The 21832-nt window shown below is 42.1% G+C and overlaps 1 protein-coding gene across 1 annotated transcript in view; it reads left to right on the top strand.

Moving 5' to 3' along the window:
- The window catches only part of MPHOSPH8 (M-phase phosphoprotein 8), a gene marked incomplete at its 3' end in the record, with an annotated part of 1147086 nt that overhangs the window by 187897 nt on the left and 937357 nt on the right, over window positions 1-21832 (top strand). Inside the window, 1 exon segment of the mRNA XM_044072830.1 lies at window positions 16201-16452. Coding sequence (XP_043928765.1) covers window positions 16201-16452 — 252 coding nt within the window.

Below are 21832 nucleotides of genomic sequence, written 5' to 3'. Positions count from 1 at the left end.
TTTTTACTTATTTAGACATATAATGTAAGAATTGTTGACTATAGGTTATTCTGATGAAGCTCTTCCACCTGAATAAGAGCAAAAGCTTAATCATCTATTCAGTGTCTGAGTTTTTATTTCCTTTCTACTAGCTCAATATTAATTACTACGCCTAAAAGAAGTCTGAATTTATAAAATTAAGATTCTTCTAGTGCACGGTGTTTATTTTATATATATATATATATATGTATGTATATATTTATATGTATATGTATATATTTATGTGTATATATATATATATATATATGTATATATTTATATGTATTTGAATGACACCAGTACTTAAGCCAATTGTTGAAATTGATCATCTTGTCTTCATATTGTGGCATCATTCTTGGTGAGGGTAAGATGCTACTCAAGGTCAGTGTCATACCGGCCTGGGCTACATGCTCAGAGAGCTCCTCTATGTCTCTCTTCATGTAGTCCAGGGAGGTACATCTCAGGTCATTCACACCAGCATGGACAATGATTGAGTCATATTTGTACTTACCTTGGAATGACCTGAGTGCTTGTGTTATGTGGCGGATCCTAGCGCCCGACAGGCAGCTCACCGTGACCTTCTCCTTGTTCAGCCTGGTGAGCGGGACGTCAGTGTGCCTGACGATAGTCACCTATTACAAGTGTATCAGGTGTGTTGTTTAGCCTTAAGGGCTGTGACTGTTCGGCACAATGGCTTTGTGAGCTATGTGTTGCACTTGTTTTGTTTTGGGGTAGCGGTTACTTGGGTGTCTGCTTTGGAGGTCTCTGCTGCTTAGGCAGATTTTTATTTAGAGTTTCCGAGTATGTTTTTGTGTGTTTGTGTATGGTTTGCTGTCGTGGTAGGTCTATGTGAGACTGGAATTGTAGTGAGTGTGGTTTCCTTCTCCTCCTGACTGGGTTCGCCAGTACGGAGTTGAGAGAGCTTAGCCTCCAGTATGGCTATATGGTTGCATCTCTCACATGTGTTGGAATTTGTTGGGAGGAGGAGAGGGTTGTCTGTGTACATGAGGCAGTTGTAACATTGCCTCAAGATTCCCAGATTCACCAGCTGGACCGGAGAGGAGATTGACAACTGACCTTTGGACATGCTAGAATAGTATTAGGAATTCCTTTATAATTGAAAAAAAAGGGCCAATGGGGAACAAGGTACTCAAGGGGAGTTTGTGAGGGTGTAGTGCTTTTAATATTTTAGTGCTGACTTATATAATTGCTTTAGTGAGCACATGCTGTGGAAGTCGTGGAGGATCACTTGTCTTTACACTTGGAGGCTTGGGAGGCCACCATTTCCAAATTTTCCCGTACTTGGACAACTGCCTGATTCAGGGGGACCGTCGGGAGTTGCTGCTTCAGCACCTGGCAGTTGTAAAGAGCCTGCTCAGTTCACTGGGGTACACCATCAACGAAAATATATCACAACTGGTGCCCAGTCAAAAGATTGTATTCCTGGGAGCAAGCTTGGATACAACTTTTCAGAAGGCATTTTTCACTTCAGAAAAACATGTCTATTTTGACAAGTTACTTCAAACAAATGACCACCAGAACCCAGCTGTCTGTAAGAAAAATAGTGCAGGCCCTAGAGTTCATGGCCTCATGTATTCTGCTAATTCCTTATGCAAGACTACATATAAGGAAACTTCAGTGGTGCTTAAAACGTCTTTGGTGCCAACATTCTCAGGATATGGAAACGGTCATTCCTATCGTACCTTGTCTAAGGGCAGAGTTCCTTTGGTGGGCAGAAGCATGCAACCACAACAAAGGGACTGCTTTTCACTCAACCCCTCGCCGCCCAAACCCTGACAACAGATGCATCAGACTATGCATGGGGGGGCTCAGATGGCAGGAAAATGCATTCAGCGCCGCTGGAGCCCAAGCCAGATTTTCCTGCACATCAATCAAAAGGAGATGCTAGCTGTACAGAATGCTCTGACAGCCTTCAAATACCTTATTCTTCCAGGACAACTGCTTATAAAAACAGACACCACTACAGTGATGTTGTACATATATAAGCAGGGGGGAACCCATTCTTACCCATTCTGCAGATTAGCCATGACCCTGTGGAACACGGCATTGAGCAACCGAGTGCATCTACAAGCTCAATTCCTGCCAGGCAAACAAAATTCACTGGCAGACTTGAGCAGAAATCTCCTAGACCCACACAAGTGGAAATTGGAGCCCAACACCTTCAACCATCTGATCCAGAGGTGGGGGACACCAGAGGTGGCTCTCTTGCCTCCCCCGAGAACCACTAGTTGAACAAATTCTGCCCCAGGAACCCTGGCAGCAGGGCCTGGAAGGTGGATACCCTAACCTTTCAATGGGAAAACCCCTCAAATTATGCTTTTCACCCTCTGATCCTTTTCTCCAGAGTAGTAAATATAAAATAGGACAGGCCAAAGACCATTCTTATTGCCCCAGACTGACCACGCCAGCACTGGTACCCTCTTTTACACAGCCTGAAAACAGTGCCACCCTGGCACCTTCTCCAGACTCCTACCCTGCTGTCTCGGTATGAGGGACAGGTTTTGCACCCTCCATTGCAAACCCTGAACCTTTCCATCCTGGCTTATCCCTTGAATACCCCACCAGCAGCCCTCAGCAAGTAGTTGCCGGACGTCAATCTTGAAGCCAGAAAGCCTAAGACTAGGAAATTCTATGCTGAAAAGTGGAAAAAATATTGTTCTTGGAATCAGTCTCAGGGGAAGGACACAGCAGTACCCTCCTTACCTCTAATCTTGGATTACCTAGCAGAGCTACTCCAGAGAAGGCCTATCCTTCTCCTCAATTAAGATTCAAGCCTCTGCCATCTCATCTCATTATAATACTGAGCCATCTCTATTTTCTCACCCTCTCATCAAGCAGCTCTTGAGAGGGGCTAACAAGTTAACGCCCCCTAGGAGAGCACCCACCCCTGGCTGGGACCTTAACTTTGTATTGGAAAAGCTCACGCTTTCTCCTTTTGAATCTGCTGCCTCAGCAGAGTTAAAATTACTCTCTTGGAAAGCAGCCTTGCTTTTAGCCATAACATCAGCAAGAAGTGTGTCTGAGTTACAGGCACTAATGGCTGTGGAACCTTTCATTATTTTCCATGCTGACAGGGTTTTTCTCAGGACTAACCCGTCCTTTATGCCTAAAGTGGTGTCCAGTGTGGCTCTAAACCAATCCGTTCATTTGCCACCCTTTTTTCCCCTAACCCTCAGAATAAAGGGGAAAGGATCCTGCACTCTTTGGACATGTACAGACTGCTCAGATTCTTCCTTGACAGGCCCAAGCCTTTCAGAAAATCTGACCAGCTGTTACCCTCTGCCCCTATAGCAAAGATGACTAAGGCCATTTCAAAACAAACCATTTCCAAATGGATAGCACACTGCATCCATTTCTGCTACAAGCACCATGGTAAACCTACAGGAAATCAGACCTCCACTAGACCTACTTCCACCTTTACAGCATTTCTCAGGTGAGTCCCTACCCGGGGACGTTCTGGAAGCTGCAACCTGGAGTTCTGTTCACACCTTCACCAAGCCTTACCACTTACCTATCTTTTATAAATCCAGGGCTGGATTTGCTACAGCAGTCTTACAAGGCCTACTAGCCAGCCCTAACACTTCTTGACTGCCTCCACCCTTTCTCAGCTTTGGGAATCAACTTGTGTGCGATGACTGCAACAGTGAAACACGAAGAACATAGTACAGTTGTGTACACTTTAAATGTAGATGTTAGAGTGTATTCACTGTTGAAGTCCTGGTTTCCCTCCCTCCAGCCCCCTAGTTTGCTCTGTCTTTCTATCTCTCCTCTCTATGGCCATTCCTAATGGCATTGGTATTTACATTTTACTGGTGGTGTTCCCCACCATATACTAGCTCCCTGTTTGGGGCAAGAAAAACTGATTTAAAGGTGTCTGCTACATGTTTTATACCCCTGACGACCTGATGTCATCGAAGAAGCGACAGCATCCGACGCAGAATTACTAAGATTCTGGTATTCAGGCCGAATGAGGACTACCTGCAGGCAGATAACCCAAGTGTGATGACTGCAACAATGAATACACTCTAACGTCTACAGTTATGTTAAGTGTACACAACTGTACTTTTTTTATTCTGGGACCTGTGCACCCAGTTGTCTTTTTTCATTTTTTATCCTGCATCTCTCCATGATGTGTGTGTGTGTGTGTGTGTGTGTGTGTGTGTGTGTGTGTGTGTGACATGTTTGTATAAATTTATTCCAGGACTGCCCCCTTTACTACTAATGGACAGAGGCAGCTCATAAATACTTTGTCCGATGCAGGTGTTTCCTCAAATTATAGTATGATCCCAGTTACTTTCATTAAGGCTAATATATAATTATCGACCATGAGTCAGTAAGGCTTATCTCTAAAAAGGGAAATTGGCTAGGATTAAAATGGCCTGCAAGGGTACCTAGCCTAGTACTTATCTGTGAACCTGTACTGCCTTACTCTCTTTTACTAACACTATCCTTCACCATAAAAACAATGGCCATCTCTCCTCTGCTACTTTCCTAGACCTGTGTAAAGCATTTGACATGGTCCCACGCAAACAACTCCTCTCTGTACTCAATAACCTATCCTTTTCTCATTCAGTCGCCAACTGGTTTCAAAGTTACCTTTCTGACCGCCAGCAGTCTGTTGTATGGCAAAATGACATATCTCCCCCACTACCTGTTTTTGTTGGTGTTCCCCAAGGATCCATCCTTGGACCCCTACTCTTCTCTATTTTCACCAATAATCTAGCCTCTTCCACCAGACATGGCACACTCATGCAATATGCAGATGACTCAACCATCATCTGCTCCCCCAGTCCCTATCCGAACTGCAAAAGGTCACACAGCATGCCTTTTCCTCTGTTGAAACTTGGCTATCCGATGCCCAGTTAATACTCCACCCCAAAAAAACTAAACTCTTCATCTTCGAACCCACCAAACATACTCAAAACAACTCTCACTTTAACATCACAACAAAAGACAACACCACTATCCACCCAACAGGTCACACAAAATTGCTAGGAGTTGAAATAGACAGCAATCTCATATTTGACATTCACATGTCCATGACCATAAACAAAGTCCACCAAAAACTAGGAGCCTTATACAGAAATAAGCAACTCCTCACCAAAGCAGCTAGGCTTTCAGTTGCAAATTCGCACCTGATCTCCACCCTACTTAATGCCTCTCCAGTATATACCAACCTAAGGCAATGCGATCTAAATAAACTCGAGACCTGCTACAACAAAATCGCCAAATTCGCCACCAGGGCATCCTACCACAGTCACCACTGTCTCTCACTTACTGAACTAGGCTGGCTTATAACTCCCTCACCTCCTTCAATGGTATCAACTCATACTCGCCCACAAACTGGTTAGCCATCCTCTAAAGGTCCCATCCCTCCAGTATCTACTCCAACCCTATCTCACCACCAGACCGCTACGATCCAGCAACAAAAATCAATTACAGGTTACTAGAGCCAGTAACACTGCTGGAGAAGCACTATTCTCCAGCGCTATAGCCAAATTATGGAACCCCCCCCCCACACAATAACCTCTCTACCATCATGCACCCACTTAACAGCTTTATTTAAAGGGCACATAAAACATGATGGCTTTGCCCTTGTAACTCTCCTCTCTAACTTCTCCCACTCCATCTACCCTCTACCTCTCTTCCGCCCCACAAACTACATTTGATTACAGCAAGCTCTGATACTTCCATGCCCGTCTACTTATTATATGGCAGTAATGTCTTATTTTAACAATTGTTAATATCTGCTATGACTTTGTGGATAGAACAGATGCTAGTTATTTACTGAATGTACTATGTTCTTCATCTGTAATATTTTAATTGCTAGGATTCTTCATCTTTAACTATGTCTGTAATATTTTAATTTGTGGAGCTTTTCTCCCTGGGCCTCCGCTGAACATGGACCTGCGTCCATTCGGATGTTCCCGGTCAACAAATGTAAATAAATAAATATGCTGTACAAATTTAATGTCTGTATATCAGTGTTGACTTGGTGAGATATTTTGAAAAGTGAGTCCACTGCTTGAAGGTACTCCCCAAGACTTTAGGATGAGTTCAGGTTCACAGGTACTACTCTCCTTTTCTTGCTAATTTCATCATCTCTCCCTTTGGACCACTGTCCATTATGCAGTGTAAACTGCACTATGACAGCACGTGCTCCGCAGGCTCATATTCCACCAGCTAAAATGTAATGGTTCTGCTAGGTACTATCCCTGTGGTGAGCCAGAACTACTCAGGATAGATGAGCCAGCAGCAGATACTCATTCCCATCCTCCCCAGCCAGCTTCTTCAGGCATGAGAGCTGCTATTCAGACTGTGGTTTTTAGAAGCATAATCAGGGTTTTATCCCTTTATGCTACAGAGCTGATTCTGGTGCCTTTACCTTGGTCAGAAACTGAAACAGAGGAGAGATGCAGGGTGTAGTGGTAAGAGGTGCAAGAGTAGCTTGGGAACGTGTCTGCTGAGCTGAACTCTTAGAATTTTTAATATAGATGCAATGATGTTCATCGTGCATACAGCTGCAGTCATAACAGAAGGGTTCTCCTGCCGTCAGGCGGGTCCTCGGTCGGCCGAATTCCAAAGTCTAGGTCCGGCGTCGGTTGTCGTTGCTTCTTCCCTGACATCAGTGCGACAGGGGTATAAAGGAACCAGCCGACGCCATTTTCTTCTGTCTTTCTTGCTGCGCGGTGCCCGAAGCAGAAGCAGTTCGCAAGTGCCGGTCGGCCAGCTCCTGAGATTACGAAAATTTGGAAACCGAAGTCTTCTTGAAAGCTAAGTACCCGCTGAAACTTTTCTTGCCTCAGACCGATGTCAGACAAAGTTAATAATTGTATTTCTTGTGGGAAGCAAATACCGCATAAGGATTTCCATTCCCTCTGTATACCTTGTTTAGGCCCAGACCATGACGTCTCGGTCTGTCGCTTTTGTGCTACATTCAACAAACGCACCATTAAGCGTCGGGCGGAGTTCGCCCAGCATTATTTTGGGGAAACATTTAACTATATTATGTCGTCGGATTCTCCGACTCCAGTTTTGTCTAAAAAACGCAAAAATAAGGACCGACACACGAGGTCCGCGGCCTCTACCGACACCTCGCCAAAGCTGACTACACGTGGTCCGATTCTCAGCGATGCACCTACGCAGCCCCTGACTACCGACGACACTTCTTTGGCGGTGTCTCCTGTGCCCGAGGTCGCAGGCTCCTCGGCCCACACCCCGACTACAGATACCGAAGCCACTCTTGGCGTTGAAACTCAGAATGTGGACAGGTCCACCTCCACTCAAGGTGTCTTCAGACCTTCCTCTTCTTTCTCCATCAAGGCTTTCACTAAGTCTAAAGCAACCATGCACTCTAAGAGACAAGCTACACAGGGCCCATCTCCAGGCCCCATGCCTAAGAAACAGATGCTTAAAATGGCTGAGGATTTAATTACTCTAATCAGAGGTTCTCAGCCCCCACCGGACAAAAGGCCCAGAGTGGAGGAAGATTTCCCCTCCTCTGATCAGGGCTCCATTATTTCAGAGCACTCTGATGATCAGGAACATTCTTACTCCCCTTTTGAAGACTCTGATGCGGAGGAGTCCATCCCTTCTGTATCCCCCCTGAGGATTACTCATTTGGGGAAAGTTTGCATACCTTAAGGGAACACTTCCACTGGGAAGGCCAAGATTATTCCGATTCCAAGAAAAGGCTTAGGGAATTTCTCTTGCTACCTCAGCACAGGCCTCTGGCTATACCTCCTGTCTTGGACATCCTAGATGATGTTTACTCGGAGGCCTGCCTTAACCCGGACTCTCTACCTCCAGCTCCAGTTAAACCTGACAGGTACTACAGGGTTCCTGACTCACACCAATTTCTATACAAAAGCCATGATGCTGACCCAGAAACCATCTCACAGGGCCCCAAGGGAGTTAAGGCCTCCACTGCTAAAAATCCATTACCTTCCGAGAGAGATTCCAGATCCTTAGAAAGGTGGGGAAAAAAGGTATATACCTCGGCTACCTTAACCATGAGGGCCTTAAACTGTCAGTTCCATATGCTAAAATACCAACAGTTTTTGTTATCACAATTGAAAAGTAAAATGTCACAACCTGAACAACCAGACTTGAAGGAGTTGCAGGATTTGATGCATAGTGCAGGACAAGTGGGTAAGCATACCTTACAATGTGGTTTTGATGCTCTAGAGGCCTTATGTAGAGCTGCTGTTACAGGGTCAGTCATACGTAGGCATGCCTGGCTCAAGGAACAAGCCTTGCCTGATCATGTCAAAGCTAAATTACTAGACGCCCCTCTTCAAAAGGATGTACTATTTGGTGCTAATGCTGAGGAGGTATTAAATAAAATGGAGGAAAAGGCTAAATCAATGCAAACTGTGAAAGATTTTCTACAGGTACAACCCCCACGTTTTAGTAGAAATTGGCCTTCCAAAAACTGGTCCTTTCCTGCCATGGATAGACCCCAAAGAGGCAGATACAGGTGCCACAGGGGCAGAGGACAATCCCAAGGATAGTTTAGAGGCAGACAATGGCAAGCTCCTACACAAAGAGGTGGTGAGGATAACTCGCAATCTTTCAGAAAGCAAACCCAATGACTTTCCCCTTTACATGCCAAGCAAGTCTCAAATGGCAGCCCCCTTAGGAGGAAAGCTGGCATTATTTTCAAAAAATTGACATATTGTCACAAAGGACAAATGGATCCTGGACATTATAAATAGAGGCTACAAATTCCATTTTCACACCCTTCCAGAAATGAGAGGCATGCCAAACCTGCCACACAATCAAAGGGCAGAGGCACAAAGGCAAATTACAGATCTCATAAACATGAAAGCTATTCAAGAGGTACCTACGCACGAACAAGGTCAAGGTTTTTATTCCAGGCTATTTCTGGTACCAAGGAAGGGGAAAGATTGGAGACCTATTTTGGACCTATCCATCCTAAACACATTTCTACTCGTACCAAAATTCAAGATGCTCACTCTACAGCAACTTCTTCCCATGCTGGGCAAGGAGTCTTGGCTGGTAACATTGGACCTCAAGGAGGCATACCTGCATGTCCCAATCAGACAAAATTGCAGAAGGTACCTCAGATTTCTTGCAGGTTCAACCCATTATCAATTCTCTGCATTGGCCTTTGGCTTATCTACTGCCCAGAGTATTCACGAAATGCCTGGCATCAGTAATTGCCTACTGCAGACTTCAAGGGATACAAATATACCCCTGTTTGGACGACTGCCTGATCCAAGCGGACAGCAAGCACATTCTTCCGAAACATCTGGCTTATGTAATAATGTTGTTGAACTCTCTGGGATACACAGTCAACAAAAAGAAATCAAGGCTAATACCCTCTCGAAGATAATTTTCCTGGGTGCCAGTTTGGACACAAACACCCAGATGGCCTACCTCACGCCAGAGAAGCAGGGGCAACTAATTCAATACTTCAGAGCACTAGCAAATTGCACCAGGCTGACTGCAAGGAAAATCCTGCAGGCTCTGGGATTCATGGCATCTTTCATCTTACTAATCCCATGTGCAAAGCTGCATATGAGGAAACTACAATGGTACCTGAAAAACATATGGTCTCAACACAGCCACAGTTTGGAAACAATAATACCACTAATTCCATGTCTGCAAAAGGAATTTCTGTGGTGGGCTCAAGCATGTCAAACAAACACAGGTCTTCCATTCAGCAAGCCTCAAGCAAATCAAGTCATCACACCAGATGCCTCGGACTATGTCTTGGGGGCGCATATGACAGATCGGTGCATTCAGGGCAAATGGTCCCAAAAAGAAAAGCACCTTCACATCAATCAAAAGGAAATGCTAGCAGTAATAAATGCTATTATAGCTTTCAAGGACCTTCTACAACCAGGTCAACTATTGATAAGAACGGACAACACCACAGTTGTGGTACATAAACAAACAGGGAGGAACACATTCTTACCCCCTATGCAGACTGGCCATGTCACTTTGGAACATGGCCATGGACTTACAAATGGAACTACAAGCACAGTACTTGCCAGGCAAGGAAATCACGCTGGCAGACAACCTAAGCAGGAATATGACAGATCCACACGAATGGAAATTGCATCCAAAAGTTTTTACAGAAATAATCCAAGAATGGGGAAGGCCAGACTTAGATCTCTTTGCCTCCCACAAAAATCACCAATTGACAAAATTCTGCTCAAGGATTTTCCATCCAAAGGCCTGGAGAGTGGACGCTCTCTTTCAGTTGGACATCAATGACAGTTTATGCCTTCCCACCTCTTCCTCTGCTGCCCAAAGTTCTATTGAAAACCAGAGCAGACAGACCAAAGATGATTCTCATTGCTCCGGGCTGGCCAAGGCAACACTGGTACCCACTCCTGAGGAGCCTGACGCATTCCCCACCATGGACCCTGCCTCTAATGCCTCTTCTGACTCAGCACAGCTTCAAAACTCTTCACAGCCAGCTAAAAACACTCAATCTAGCCGCATGGAAGATTCTTTAGCATCACAACAGGCCCTACTCTCCAAGGAGGTGCAGGATGTCATTTTGGAGGCCAGAAGGCCATCAACTAGAAAAGCTTACTCTGCAAAATGGAAACGGTTTTGTGTCTGGAATGAGAAAAAGGGCCAGGATCCTGGAAAACTGAATTTACCTCAAATACTACAATATTTGGCTGAGCTGCTAAGCAGTGGACTTTCATTCTCCTCCATCAAAATCCATGCCTCAGCCATTTCTGCAGAATACAACACTGATCAACCTTTATTCTCTCACCCTCTCTTAAGACAGTTCCTCAGAGGGGCTAAGAATCTAAGACCTCCAAGGAAACAACCAATACCTGCTTGGGATCTTAATTTCATCCTGGAAAAACTGACCTTGCCTCCCTTTGAGCCAGCTGCCTCATCAGATTTGCAATATTTGTCCTGGAAAACAGCTTTCCTTCTGGCTATCACCTCAGCTCAGAGTTTCAGAACTACAGGCTCTCATGGTCGCCCAGCCTTTATCATCTTCCATCAGGACAGAGTTTCCTTACGAACCAACCCGTCCTTTATGCCTAAAGTGGTATCCAGGGTAGCTTTAAATCAGGCCATACATTTACCTACTTTTTATCCTAATCCTCAAAACAAAGGGGAGAGATTACTACATTCCTTGGACATCCACAGACAGCTGCGTTATTATTTGGACAGAACAAAGCCTTTCAGAAAGTCAGAACAGCTCTTTGTGTCCTATGCTGTAGGAGCTCAAGGAAAGCCAATTTCCAAACAGACAATCTCAAAATGGATAGCCCACTGCATACGCTTTTGCTATTCCTTTCATGGCAAAACTGTACCTACAGGCATTAGAACTCATTCCACCAGGGCCACAGCCACCTCTGCAGCTTTCCTCAGAGGAGTTCCTACCAAGGATATTTTGGAAGCAGCCACTTGGAGTTCTGTGCATACCTTCTCCAAGCACTACAACCTACCATTATACTCCAAATCTAGAGCAGGCTTTGCCACTGCAGTCTTGCAGGGCATTTTGGCTCCTCCTAGTTCCACCTAGTGCCTACCACCCCTTAGCTTTGGGATTCTACCCTTCTGTTATGACTGCAGCTGTATGCACGATGAACATAGTACAGTTTTGTACCTACCATAAATGTAGATGTTCGAGTGCTAATACAGCTGCAGTCCAGGTTTCCCTCCCTCCTTCCCCTCTTGGGACAGGCCTATAGGCTAACACATCCTCATACAACCTGATTGGGGTATTCATTTATGATGTATTTGCTTGCAACTACTGTATTTTGATTATATTGCACTGCATTATTACACAAATTTATGTATTGCCTTCCTTCTGGGGGCACCTGACATCTGGGGCAAGAAAAACTGAAGAAAATGGCGTCGGCTGGTTCCTTTATACCCCTGTCGCACTGACGTCAGAGAAGAAGTGACGACAACCGACACAGGACCTAGACTTTGGAATTCGGCCGACCGAGGACCCGCCTGACGGCAGGAGAACCCTTCTGTTATGACTGCAGCTGTATTAGCACTCGAACATCTACATTTATGGTAGGTACAAAATTGTACTTTATGGCAACTGCATAACATTTTTTGAGTTGTCTGACTTGACACATCCCAGCTGTTCAAATGTGATTTTGAGCCTGATTTCTTCTGATGACCATTTAGCTGAAAGCAGCAATTCCTTCTGATGCTAGTTTTCACTTTTAACTTCCTGATGTTATAGATGAGAAAATGTGAAGGTGTCTAAAAGAGTTGTTTTATAGAGCTACATTTTTTTTTTTTTTGTTAAAGCTTATACAGTATTACCAAAAACTTATACAGGACTTGGATCTCTGGAGAGATTGTTTTCCACACTAGTGGATGACTTTGGGTTTTTAAGGGTGTTTAAAGACGCACTGGACCTAAAGAGCATGAGCAGTTTTTCAGCCCCCCACTTCAACTACTTTCAGCGGCAACCCATGCTATCATTACTATATTCTTTGACGCACAGCATTGTTCTCTGTGTAGTTGATAGCTGCTATCCCTTTATTATTAGTAGCATTGACACTATTAATGGTTGTAACTTTGATTATAATGGAATCTTTACATGTAATATAACATCTGTGGTTTATGAAGCCTTGCACATTTGACAGACTAAGAAAGTTTTTAAATGAAATTTCAGGAACATCTTAAAGATGTGAGAAGAAATAATGAAAATAGTTTGTTTTTCATACGTGGTCTGTCTAATGGTGTTATAACTAAGTTAACAGTTACAGTTTTAAAAAGTTGTGTCGCATCTATAGGGAAGGCAAAACCGTGTTCATCCTTGATGGGGAAGGAACCCTTGTATGTTTTGAAATATCAACCTAAACAAGTTAAATAGTGACTTGGATTTTGTTTCTTAATGGGCGTTCTTAATATAATTATGATGTCATGATGCTTGATCTTATTTTACTATTTACATCTGTTTTGTTCTATTTAAGTCCATTTTATTCAATGTAGTTGCCTAGTCTTTTCACGGCTTGATTTGGAAGATCTGAACTGCATTAATTTCATGTTTTAATCTATATCCATTATGGTTTACTTTGATATTTAGACCAGACCCAAACAAGGTTGACTTAAAGGCAACAAAGAACAGAAAGAGGATTGTTTGATAATTCCAGTTATTTTGCTAAATGTTTGCTGCATAATGTCTGTTCTAAGATGATTAATTCAGCAGCATGGCCATTAGGGCTTTAAACGTCCATGTGGGTATGGCTAGCTACCAGGCAGTTATAATTGCACGTTTGACTTTAAACGTTCTTATGTTATATTAAACTTCCAGAGAGATGTCACCGATCAGTTAATTTCCCCAGTTTTAATTCTGAAACAGTGCAAATCCTGAATATCTCCTAAGACTTAATCAGCACAGATATAAAGCTGCACATTTTGTCCTTTTTTTCCTGCATGAAATCTAAAGCATCTTCAGTAATTGAGAGGACAGCTTAGTTATATAGCCATACTTATCCCTAGAATATGCCCGCCAGAAATAGAGTAATTGTTTTCACAGGAGTTCATTTTAACCCAGAAGCAGTTTTAATATAACATGGAAGACAAAGGTGAGATTAAGGAGTCTTTGTTTAGTTATGTAAATGTTTTTTTTCCAGGTTTTTCTTTTTACAGGAATAGGAATACAAATCCTGTCCTTGTCTGTGGGAACCAGTTTTGTGGCTTACTCTACAGCTGAGTTACAAGGAAGATTGGGTGAGAAGATGATAACTAAAGGGCAAAATTTCTACTCTTTGTAATCTGTTTCTCAGCTGCTAATAAGGACACTTCTTCCAAATGGCTGGTTGAAAATTCCGCTGTATAGCTACTGGGGCATTTATCCCACTATCATCTGTATAACCTGTCATACTGCACATTCCAGTGCCTTTTTCATTGAGGGCGCAATTTTATCATCCAAAAACTTGGAACAGAGCTGCTGTTCTAATCTGTGGTTGAAATAATTTTTGAAGTCATTTTAGGGAAAATATAATTTTTGTCAAAGCCACTTTTTTGCACATTTCCTAGAGTATCCAATCCTTGCTAAGAAAAGCAGAAGCCTGTTTTATAAAAAAAATATTATGCAAGGTAGTTTTAGAGAAGGATGCTTTTCTGCTTTTTAAGCCTTGAAATACTGATGAAAGATGTCCCTTCTTCCACTGAGGGAAGATGGGACTGGAAGTTCCATTTTTGTCTGTAACATATCTGACACCTGAAAGTTAAGTACTTTAAAGTTCTGATGCTTCAGTTTGTTTTTTGGCATAAGGGTAAAACAGTGACCGCATTGACTACTCACTGTTCATATAACATCTAGTTACATTACCTTCTGGTATTCTTTAAGTGAGTTAGTGCTCACCTTAAGGACCCTCCCCATGTATCACTTTTCTGTTATGCTACACAGGGAAAGTGGAAGAGGCTACTGTGTGTGACCCCCCTCCCCCCTACACACACACATAATGCATAACAAGAAATATTTTCCATACCCATTGTAGTGTACTCATGCTTAACTAAAATTAACAAAACATATATATCCGAGTTTGCTGTGCAGACTTATGTTAGCTTTTGTCAGTTTGTCCACTTCGGTTCTAGGTAGCAAGGATAGCAGCTGTTGGTCATAATGTTTATTATTGCTTACAGGTTTCACTTATTGTTCTATGCACTCAGCTGTATTCTTTGCTTGCTCTTTCCTTTCAGACATACTTGATGCTTCCCTTCTTTGTAATACTGCTGCTCATCAGACTGCAGAATCAGTTCATAACCGTTGCAGAGACATTGCATGGTCCTGAATCTGCTTACCCAGCTATTGTGATTGGGTCAGTGTAATTTATTATTTATTTTACATTTGTTGACCGGGAAAGTACGACTGGACACGCATCCATTTTCAGCAGAGGCCCGGGGAGAAAAACTCCAGTAAAACGTACTTCATCAGACAGATATGAACAATGGTATTTGCATAGAAATAAGGCAGAAAAATATTAGAAAATATCATACAGATTTACAGGCAGGCATCACACATCTTATACATTTGGTCGTTTGCAGACATATACATACAATGTGTTGTGGTACAAGCAATAATTTGTAGGTATAAACATTTGGAATATTATAGATCTATAGAGAGATCTAATAAAATATTAGAGTGGGTTCTCTTTAGATGAATTATAACAGGGTGAGATACAAGATTTGAAGTATGGCAATGCTAAGAATTATTGGTTGTAAGCTGAACATGGACTGGGAATAATTTCCAGGGCTGTTAATCAGCAGCATATTCAGTCCTGCCAACAGTTGGCTGAGCATGCAGGATGGTAACTGCGCATTAATTAACATTTACATTATATACAGTAAAACCAGTTTGAAATTCGAGACAAAACAGTTGTTAAATTTGGTTGCTGGTGTGAAAAATCAGTATGGGGCAGCCTACATCTTTTGGTTTTTAATACATAATTATTGCATCAGTGGATTATCAAGCCACTTAGCATCGTTGATGATATTTTGGAGTCACTTGTGTACACTTCAAGTGGCTTTCTTACATTTTTAATATTTTTATTTGCTTCTGTGTGTGACTTCTCTGTTGTAATTGTTTGGATTTGCCACTTTCAGTTCATGTGGGAAAACTGACTGCTTTAATTCTTTTGCTTCCTAGGATAGATGCAGGCTTTAGTAGATATTGTGCAGAAATGGTTAGTTTTATATTAATCAAAACGTGTGTAATAGAAACCGGTTAGTAACTTAATTATGTGTTTTAATGTATTACTATAATCTTTTTTGTGTAGTAGGAATAGGTTTCAAGTTAATATCATGTGGGTGGGGTGGAGATCAAGGAGGTACTCCTAAGTTTAGTTGCTAATTCTCTATTCTAGCAGATGGTGCGATTCCCTTGACAAAGTTTTTCTGTTTGATAGGGGTAAGTTTAGCTGGTGTAACTGTGTGTGTGTGTGTGTGTGTGTGTGTGTGTATCTGTGAGTAAAAGATTAGTTGACTTGGATATACTTTTATTTTGTGTTATACAGCTTTTTTAGATTTGTATTTTGGGCATCATCTGTTTGTTCTGTCTTTGATCCATTGTTTTCAAATGAGTTCTTGTTTTCAGTGAGAGGAACAATTTGTATCAAAAAATAGTACAAAGCTAGTTGATTATAGTACAAACTATCTCATTCTCTCGTGTATCTTACTTCACAGGTGCAAGGGACCTTAAAGGCATTTTTGGAGCTTTCAGGAAGCATCCAGAGGACCACAGTCGCCAGTTACAGAAAAATGAGAAAACTGAAGATGTTCCAAACTTTAGGTATACGCCAGAAAGTAAAGCGAAGGAGAATAAACCAGTGTTAAAGGAGCGAAGGGATACACGAGATGATGATAGCTGGTTGTACGGTCCTTCAGAAGTGACCCATGTGGTTCAGGATACTGTGAGTCATACTGAAGAGAACCCTGGTAAGACCAGATGCTGTGATTCTGGAGTTTAAATGACTTCACACAGAACTACACTGGTTGGTTGCATCCCTTCATGGGAGCGTCAGTAGAAAGTATAGAGTGAAATATTGCACAGTCACTTCACTGTTGAGGGGGGGCAAAATGTAACATAGTAACGGGCTTTGGTTGTATTTTTTTAACCACGTGGAAAGGTGAAGCAATGTTAAATCCCTTAACCAGACAAGACCAAGTGCGTCAGTGTTACCCCTGAAAAGAAGCACTTGTGCCTTAATGATTTACAAGGTTATGACATGATACAAAAAACCTGAATGCTCTGATGCAGATATTTTGAGAAGGAAGCACATTTAAAATTAAGGGAGACAGCACTTGATTGCTGCTAAAATATCTTGCTTGTCTGCAGATTACATTTCCTAAAAGGCCACTTTACATTTAAGAATTTTCTTCTCTCAGCTTAAAGGGAAATGGTTTATGCTTGTTTTGTGGTACTGCTTTGCATTTTTGGTTTTATGAAGCTAATATATATACAAGTAGAAACATGCGTCAAGTATGTTGGAAAAAAAAGTAATGTAGGTGCAACTTCCAGCTCCTTCTGTTGTGAATAGTATGTAAACATAAGATAGAGGGAAAGCAGAATATTCCCTTTCTGCGCAAAGAAGGAAGTGGTATTCGAAGAAGTCTTCCCAGTATTCATTGGGTTTTCCTGCCTATTTTTCCTCCTGTTCATGTTTCTTATTTTCTGGTATTTCGTTTCATTTATAAGTCAGATAATTTCCTTCATCCTCAGTACAAGGTAAATACTGTGCAATGAAAAAGTATTTGCCCCCTTCCTGATTTCTTAATGTTTTGCATTCTTGTCGCACTTAAATGTTTCAGATCATCAAACAAATTTAAATATTAGACAAAGATAACCCAAATAAACACAAAATGCAGTTTTTAAGTGATGATTTTATTTATTAAGGGAAAAAAAAACTATCCAGACCTACATGGCCCTATGTGAAAAAGTAATTGGCCCCCTTGTTAAATCATGAAGTAACTGTGGTTAATCACATTTTTGGGAAAGCTGAGTTCAATTTCACTAGCCACACCCAGGCCTGATTATGGCCAGACTTGTTGAATCAAGAGATCATTTAAATAGAACCTGTCAAAGTGAAGTAGGCCAAAAGATCCCAAAAAGGAAGCCGTCATGCCGCGATGTGAAGAAATTCCAGAACAAATTAAAAACAAAAGTAATTGACATCTATCAGTCTGGAAAAGGTTACAAAGCCATTTCTAAAGCTTTGGGACTCCAGTGAACTACAGCCATTATCCACAAATGGAGAAAACTTGGAACAGTGGTGAACCTTCCCAAGAGTGGCCGGCCTACAAAAATTACCCCAAGAGCGCAGCGATGACTCATCCAAGAGGTCACAAAAGAACCCAGAATAACTTCTAAAGAACTGCACGCCTCACTTGCCTCAGTTAAGTCAGTGTTCAACCATAAGAAAGAGACTGGGCAAAAATGGCATGCATGGCAGAGTTCCAAGGCGAACACCACTGCTGACCAAAAGGAACATAAAGGCTTGTCTCACTTTTGCCAAAAAACATCTTGATGATCCCCAAGACGTTTTGGAAAATATTGTGTGGCGTGACGAAACAAAAGTTTAACTTTTTGGGAGGTGTGCATCCCATTACATCTGGCGTAAAAGTAACGCAGCATTTCAGAAGAACATCATGCCAACAGTCAAACATGGTGGTGGTACTGTGATTGTCTGGGGCTGCTTTGCTGCTTCTGGACCTGGACGACTTGCTGTGATTGATGGAACCATGAATTCTGCTCTCTGCCAAAAAATCCTGAAGGAGAATGTCTGGCCATCAGTTCGTGACCTCAAGCTGAAGCACACTTTGGTTCTGCAGCAGGACAATGTTTCAAAACACACCAGCAAGTCCACCTTTGAATGGCTTAAAAAAACAAAATGAAGGTTTTGGAGTGGCCTTGTCGAAGTCCGGACTTGAATCTAGTTGAGATGCTGTGGCATGTCCTTAAAAAGGCGGTTCATGCTCGGAAACCCTTCAGTATGGCTGAATTAAAACATTTCTGCAAAGAAGAGTGGGCCAAAATTCCTCAACAGCGATGTGAAAGACTCATTGCCAGTTATCGCAAACACTCGATTGCAGTTGTTGCTGCTAAGGGTGGCACAACCAGTTATTAGGTTTTGGGGGCAATTACTTTTTCATATAGGGCCATGTAGGTTTGGATAGTTCTTTTTTCTTAATAATTAAAATCATCACTTCAAAATTGCATTTTGTGTTTACTTGGGTTATCTTTGTCTAATATTTGCATTTGTTTGATCTGAAACATTTCAAGTGTGACAAACATGCAAAAAAATAAGAAATCAGGAAGGGGACAAATACTTTTTCATTGCACTGTACATAGCAGTCTATTTTTTATGGAATGTTATGAATAGAGTACAGTAAGTAAGCATTATCCTGTGTGGCATAAATTCAGAACAGCCTCCAAGTACAGTTAGCTAATTCCTTTCCACTAAGTTTAGAGTTTCCCCCACCAAAACAAACATGCACATCTTGCACACACACTGTGCTAGTGTCCCACACCCCAAGAGCTCTTTTACTCCTTTTTCGGTGTTAAAAATTATTCTAAAACCAAAGAAAACAATGTTTTACTGAAAACTGTTTTTAGGTAGTATACTTTGTTGATGCAGATACATACTGAAATAATTACAAAAAGCAATCTGAACCCATAGTTAAAGCTGCCATGCTTTTTATCAGTATCTGTCGTTCCTTCCTATTGTGCTATGCCATAATATGCAAAGCCATGTCATATTATTGTGTAGCCTGAAGTAAGCATGGACATAAGTTATTTAGAAGACTGTTGCCATTGCTTTATACATTTTCCATTCACTTTTTGTTTAGAATCATGAGCGTGTGTGCCTGTGTGATTTGTGGCCAAGAAATGCATAATAGAACCTTTTGGGAAGTCAGCCACTCCAGGAATGTATGCTATCAATAAAACACCCCAAAGAGCAGACCCAGTCATCAAGAATTTGAGAACACATGTAAATAGTAACCTGGCCTTCGACCAATATGTCTCTAATATAGTAAGGAAATGTTTCTATGTTGCTCAGATTCTTTTAAATTGTTGTTGTTTGTCTTTTTGGCTTTTCCCGGTTAGGGGTCGCCACAGCGGAACTCCGGTCTGCTAATGATTGGCAGTAGATTTTTATGGTGCCGAGTTGCCAGCCTGACGCCCAACCTGCAGCGAAGGCACACCCATTCATGCATGTCTTTCGGAGGCCACTCGACTGCGGGGAGGACACGCAGACTCCACACAGAAGGCACTCCAGTCGAGAATTGAACAGGAGAACCTCTTGCTGTGAGGCAACAATGCTACCACTGTACCACCACTGCAGTTTTAAGTAAGGGCATGAAATCTAGGTTTAGAGAAGTCATCATGCTACTGTATTCAGCCCTCATGAAATCCATCATTGAGTATAATGCCCCCCTTCAGTATGTACCTAACTTGGCACATGCAGCAGCTGGAACATCCACAGAGGTTCTTTACAAAAAGAATACAGGGAGCATAGACACAATGTCCTATGTGGATCACCTCAAAGTTCTCTATACTGTATCTCCTAAAGAGTACTGAGAGGCAATCTATTCTGGCATACAAGGTATCCTTGGATCCTGTGTGATGGACCTTTTTTATATCCACAAAATGAACAGTATCAGAACTACTTAGATCTAAGGACCTAAATTTTGCTTATGGCATAAATAGGGCATGTTTGAGACAGATGTGTATCTCAGGGAATTCCCATTCTCTGGAATAAGGCTTCCCATCCATGTGAAAGAGATTCTTCCCTAACCCTGTTCCAGCGTAACCTGGACCAATGGATGGGAATTTGGAAATTCATCTCTGTTCTGAATCCCATGTCTCTGATGGGCAGAGGCAGTCAGTAAATCATGTCCTAACATATGGACACATCTTATATAAATATTTGAGATACAGTAACTTGTGGAACACATTTGGGTTGCACAGCTAAGCTTATTATAAAGACCCTTGTAGTCAGCCTAGTAGTCGTCAGCCTATTAGACCGCTATGAATCTGTGAACTACTGGACAGTCTCTCTCTACATTAGTGAATTTTTGTTTCATGAATACTGTTGCAGACTTTGTGAAATGTATTACCCCCAACAGCATGTTTAATATTATGTTTATTTTAATAGAAAGTTGACAGATTCAAATGTGTTTTTAGTTTGGACTTAGTAGTTGCTTACTTCAGCTGTCATTATGCATCTGTTGAAATCTTTAAAGTAACCGTTGCTTTATTTGGGGGAATTTTTATGTGATGGTTTCTGCAATCATTACTACCTTGTTGGAAATATATCCGTAATATACTGGGGGATGGAGCATATACTGTATGTGTGAGAAGACATTCATTTAATACTTCCCAGTGGGGAGTTCTGCATTATGTAGGTTAATTTTTTGCCAGCATCGTCAACCCTCTTTTTCCCATTTTCTACAACATGGCATCAGGGTGTCGTGCCAACTGTCACCTTTTTCTCTCTTTACTGGTACTCTCCTACCTTCTTTGACATACATGCCTGACTGTCTTAGGTCTTCTCGCACTCAATCCGTCCACCACTTTCCTGGAATCCCTTAATGTTCTTCACGTTTCACTGTTGCAGTCATCACATTTGGGTTATCTGCTTACAGTAGCCCTCAGTCAGCCTGATTATCAAGGTCTTTGGTCCTGCGTTGGTTGCTGTCTCATCTTCCATGACATCAGGTAGTCTGGTATAAAGCAATCAGCCGATGCCATTAAATCAGTCTCTCTTGCCGTGCGGTGCCCGAAGCAGAACCAGTTCGCAAGTGCTTGTCGGCCGACTCCTGAAATTTTTGTTTACGAGTTTCAGATCCGAAGTCTTCAACTAAGCTAAGTACCCTGTTGGGGAACCTTTTTTTTGCTCTAAACCGATGTCAGTAAAAGTTAACAATTGTATTTCTTGTGGAAAGCAAATACCTCATAAAGATTTTCATTCGTACTGCATTACTTGTTTAGGCCCACACCACAACGTACCTTGCTGTCGGTTTTGTGCCTTATTCAAACCTCGTACTTTTCGTCGTCTGTTCATTTACACATCTAAATATTTTGGTACTCTGTTCAATTATCCAAAAATGGCTTCGGTAAGCCACCTGACTACCGACATTCTGAAAAAATGCAAAGATAAAGACAGAGACGGACCGCATAGGTCCAAAGCTGCCGATGACCCTTCTCCTAAGCTAGTCGCCAGTTCGCCAGTACTCAGTGAGGCGCTTTCACAGTCCTTGATACCCGCTATTTCAGATTTGCAGGCCTCTACTGAGACCCATTCAGAGTCCAGTA

Source organism: Protopterus annectens, chromosome 5.part1 (assembly GCF_019279795.1).
Source record: "Protopterus annectens isolate FY-2018-M chromosome 5.part1, PAN1.0, whole genome shotgun sequence".
Taxonomy (NCBI): Eukaryota; Metazoa; Chordata; order Ceratodontiformes; family Protopteridae; genus Protopterus; species Protopterus annectens.
This window is presented reverse-complemented; position numbering and strand designations above follow the sequence as displayed.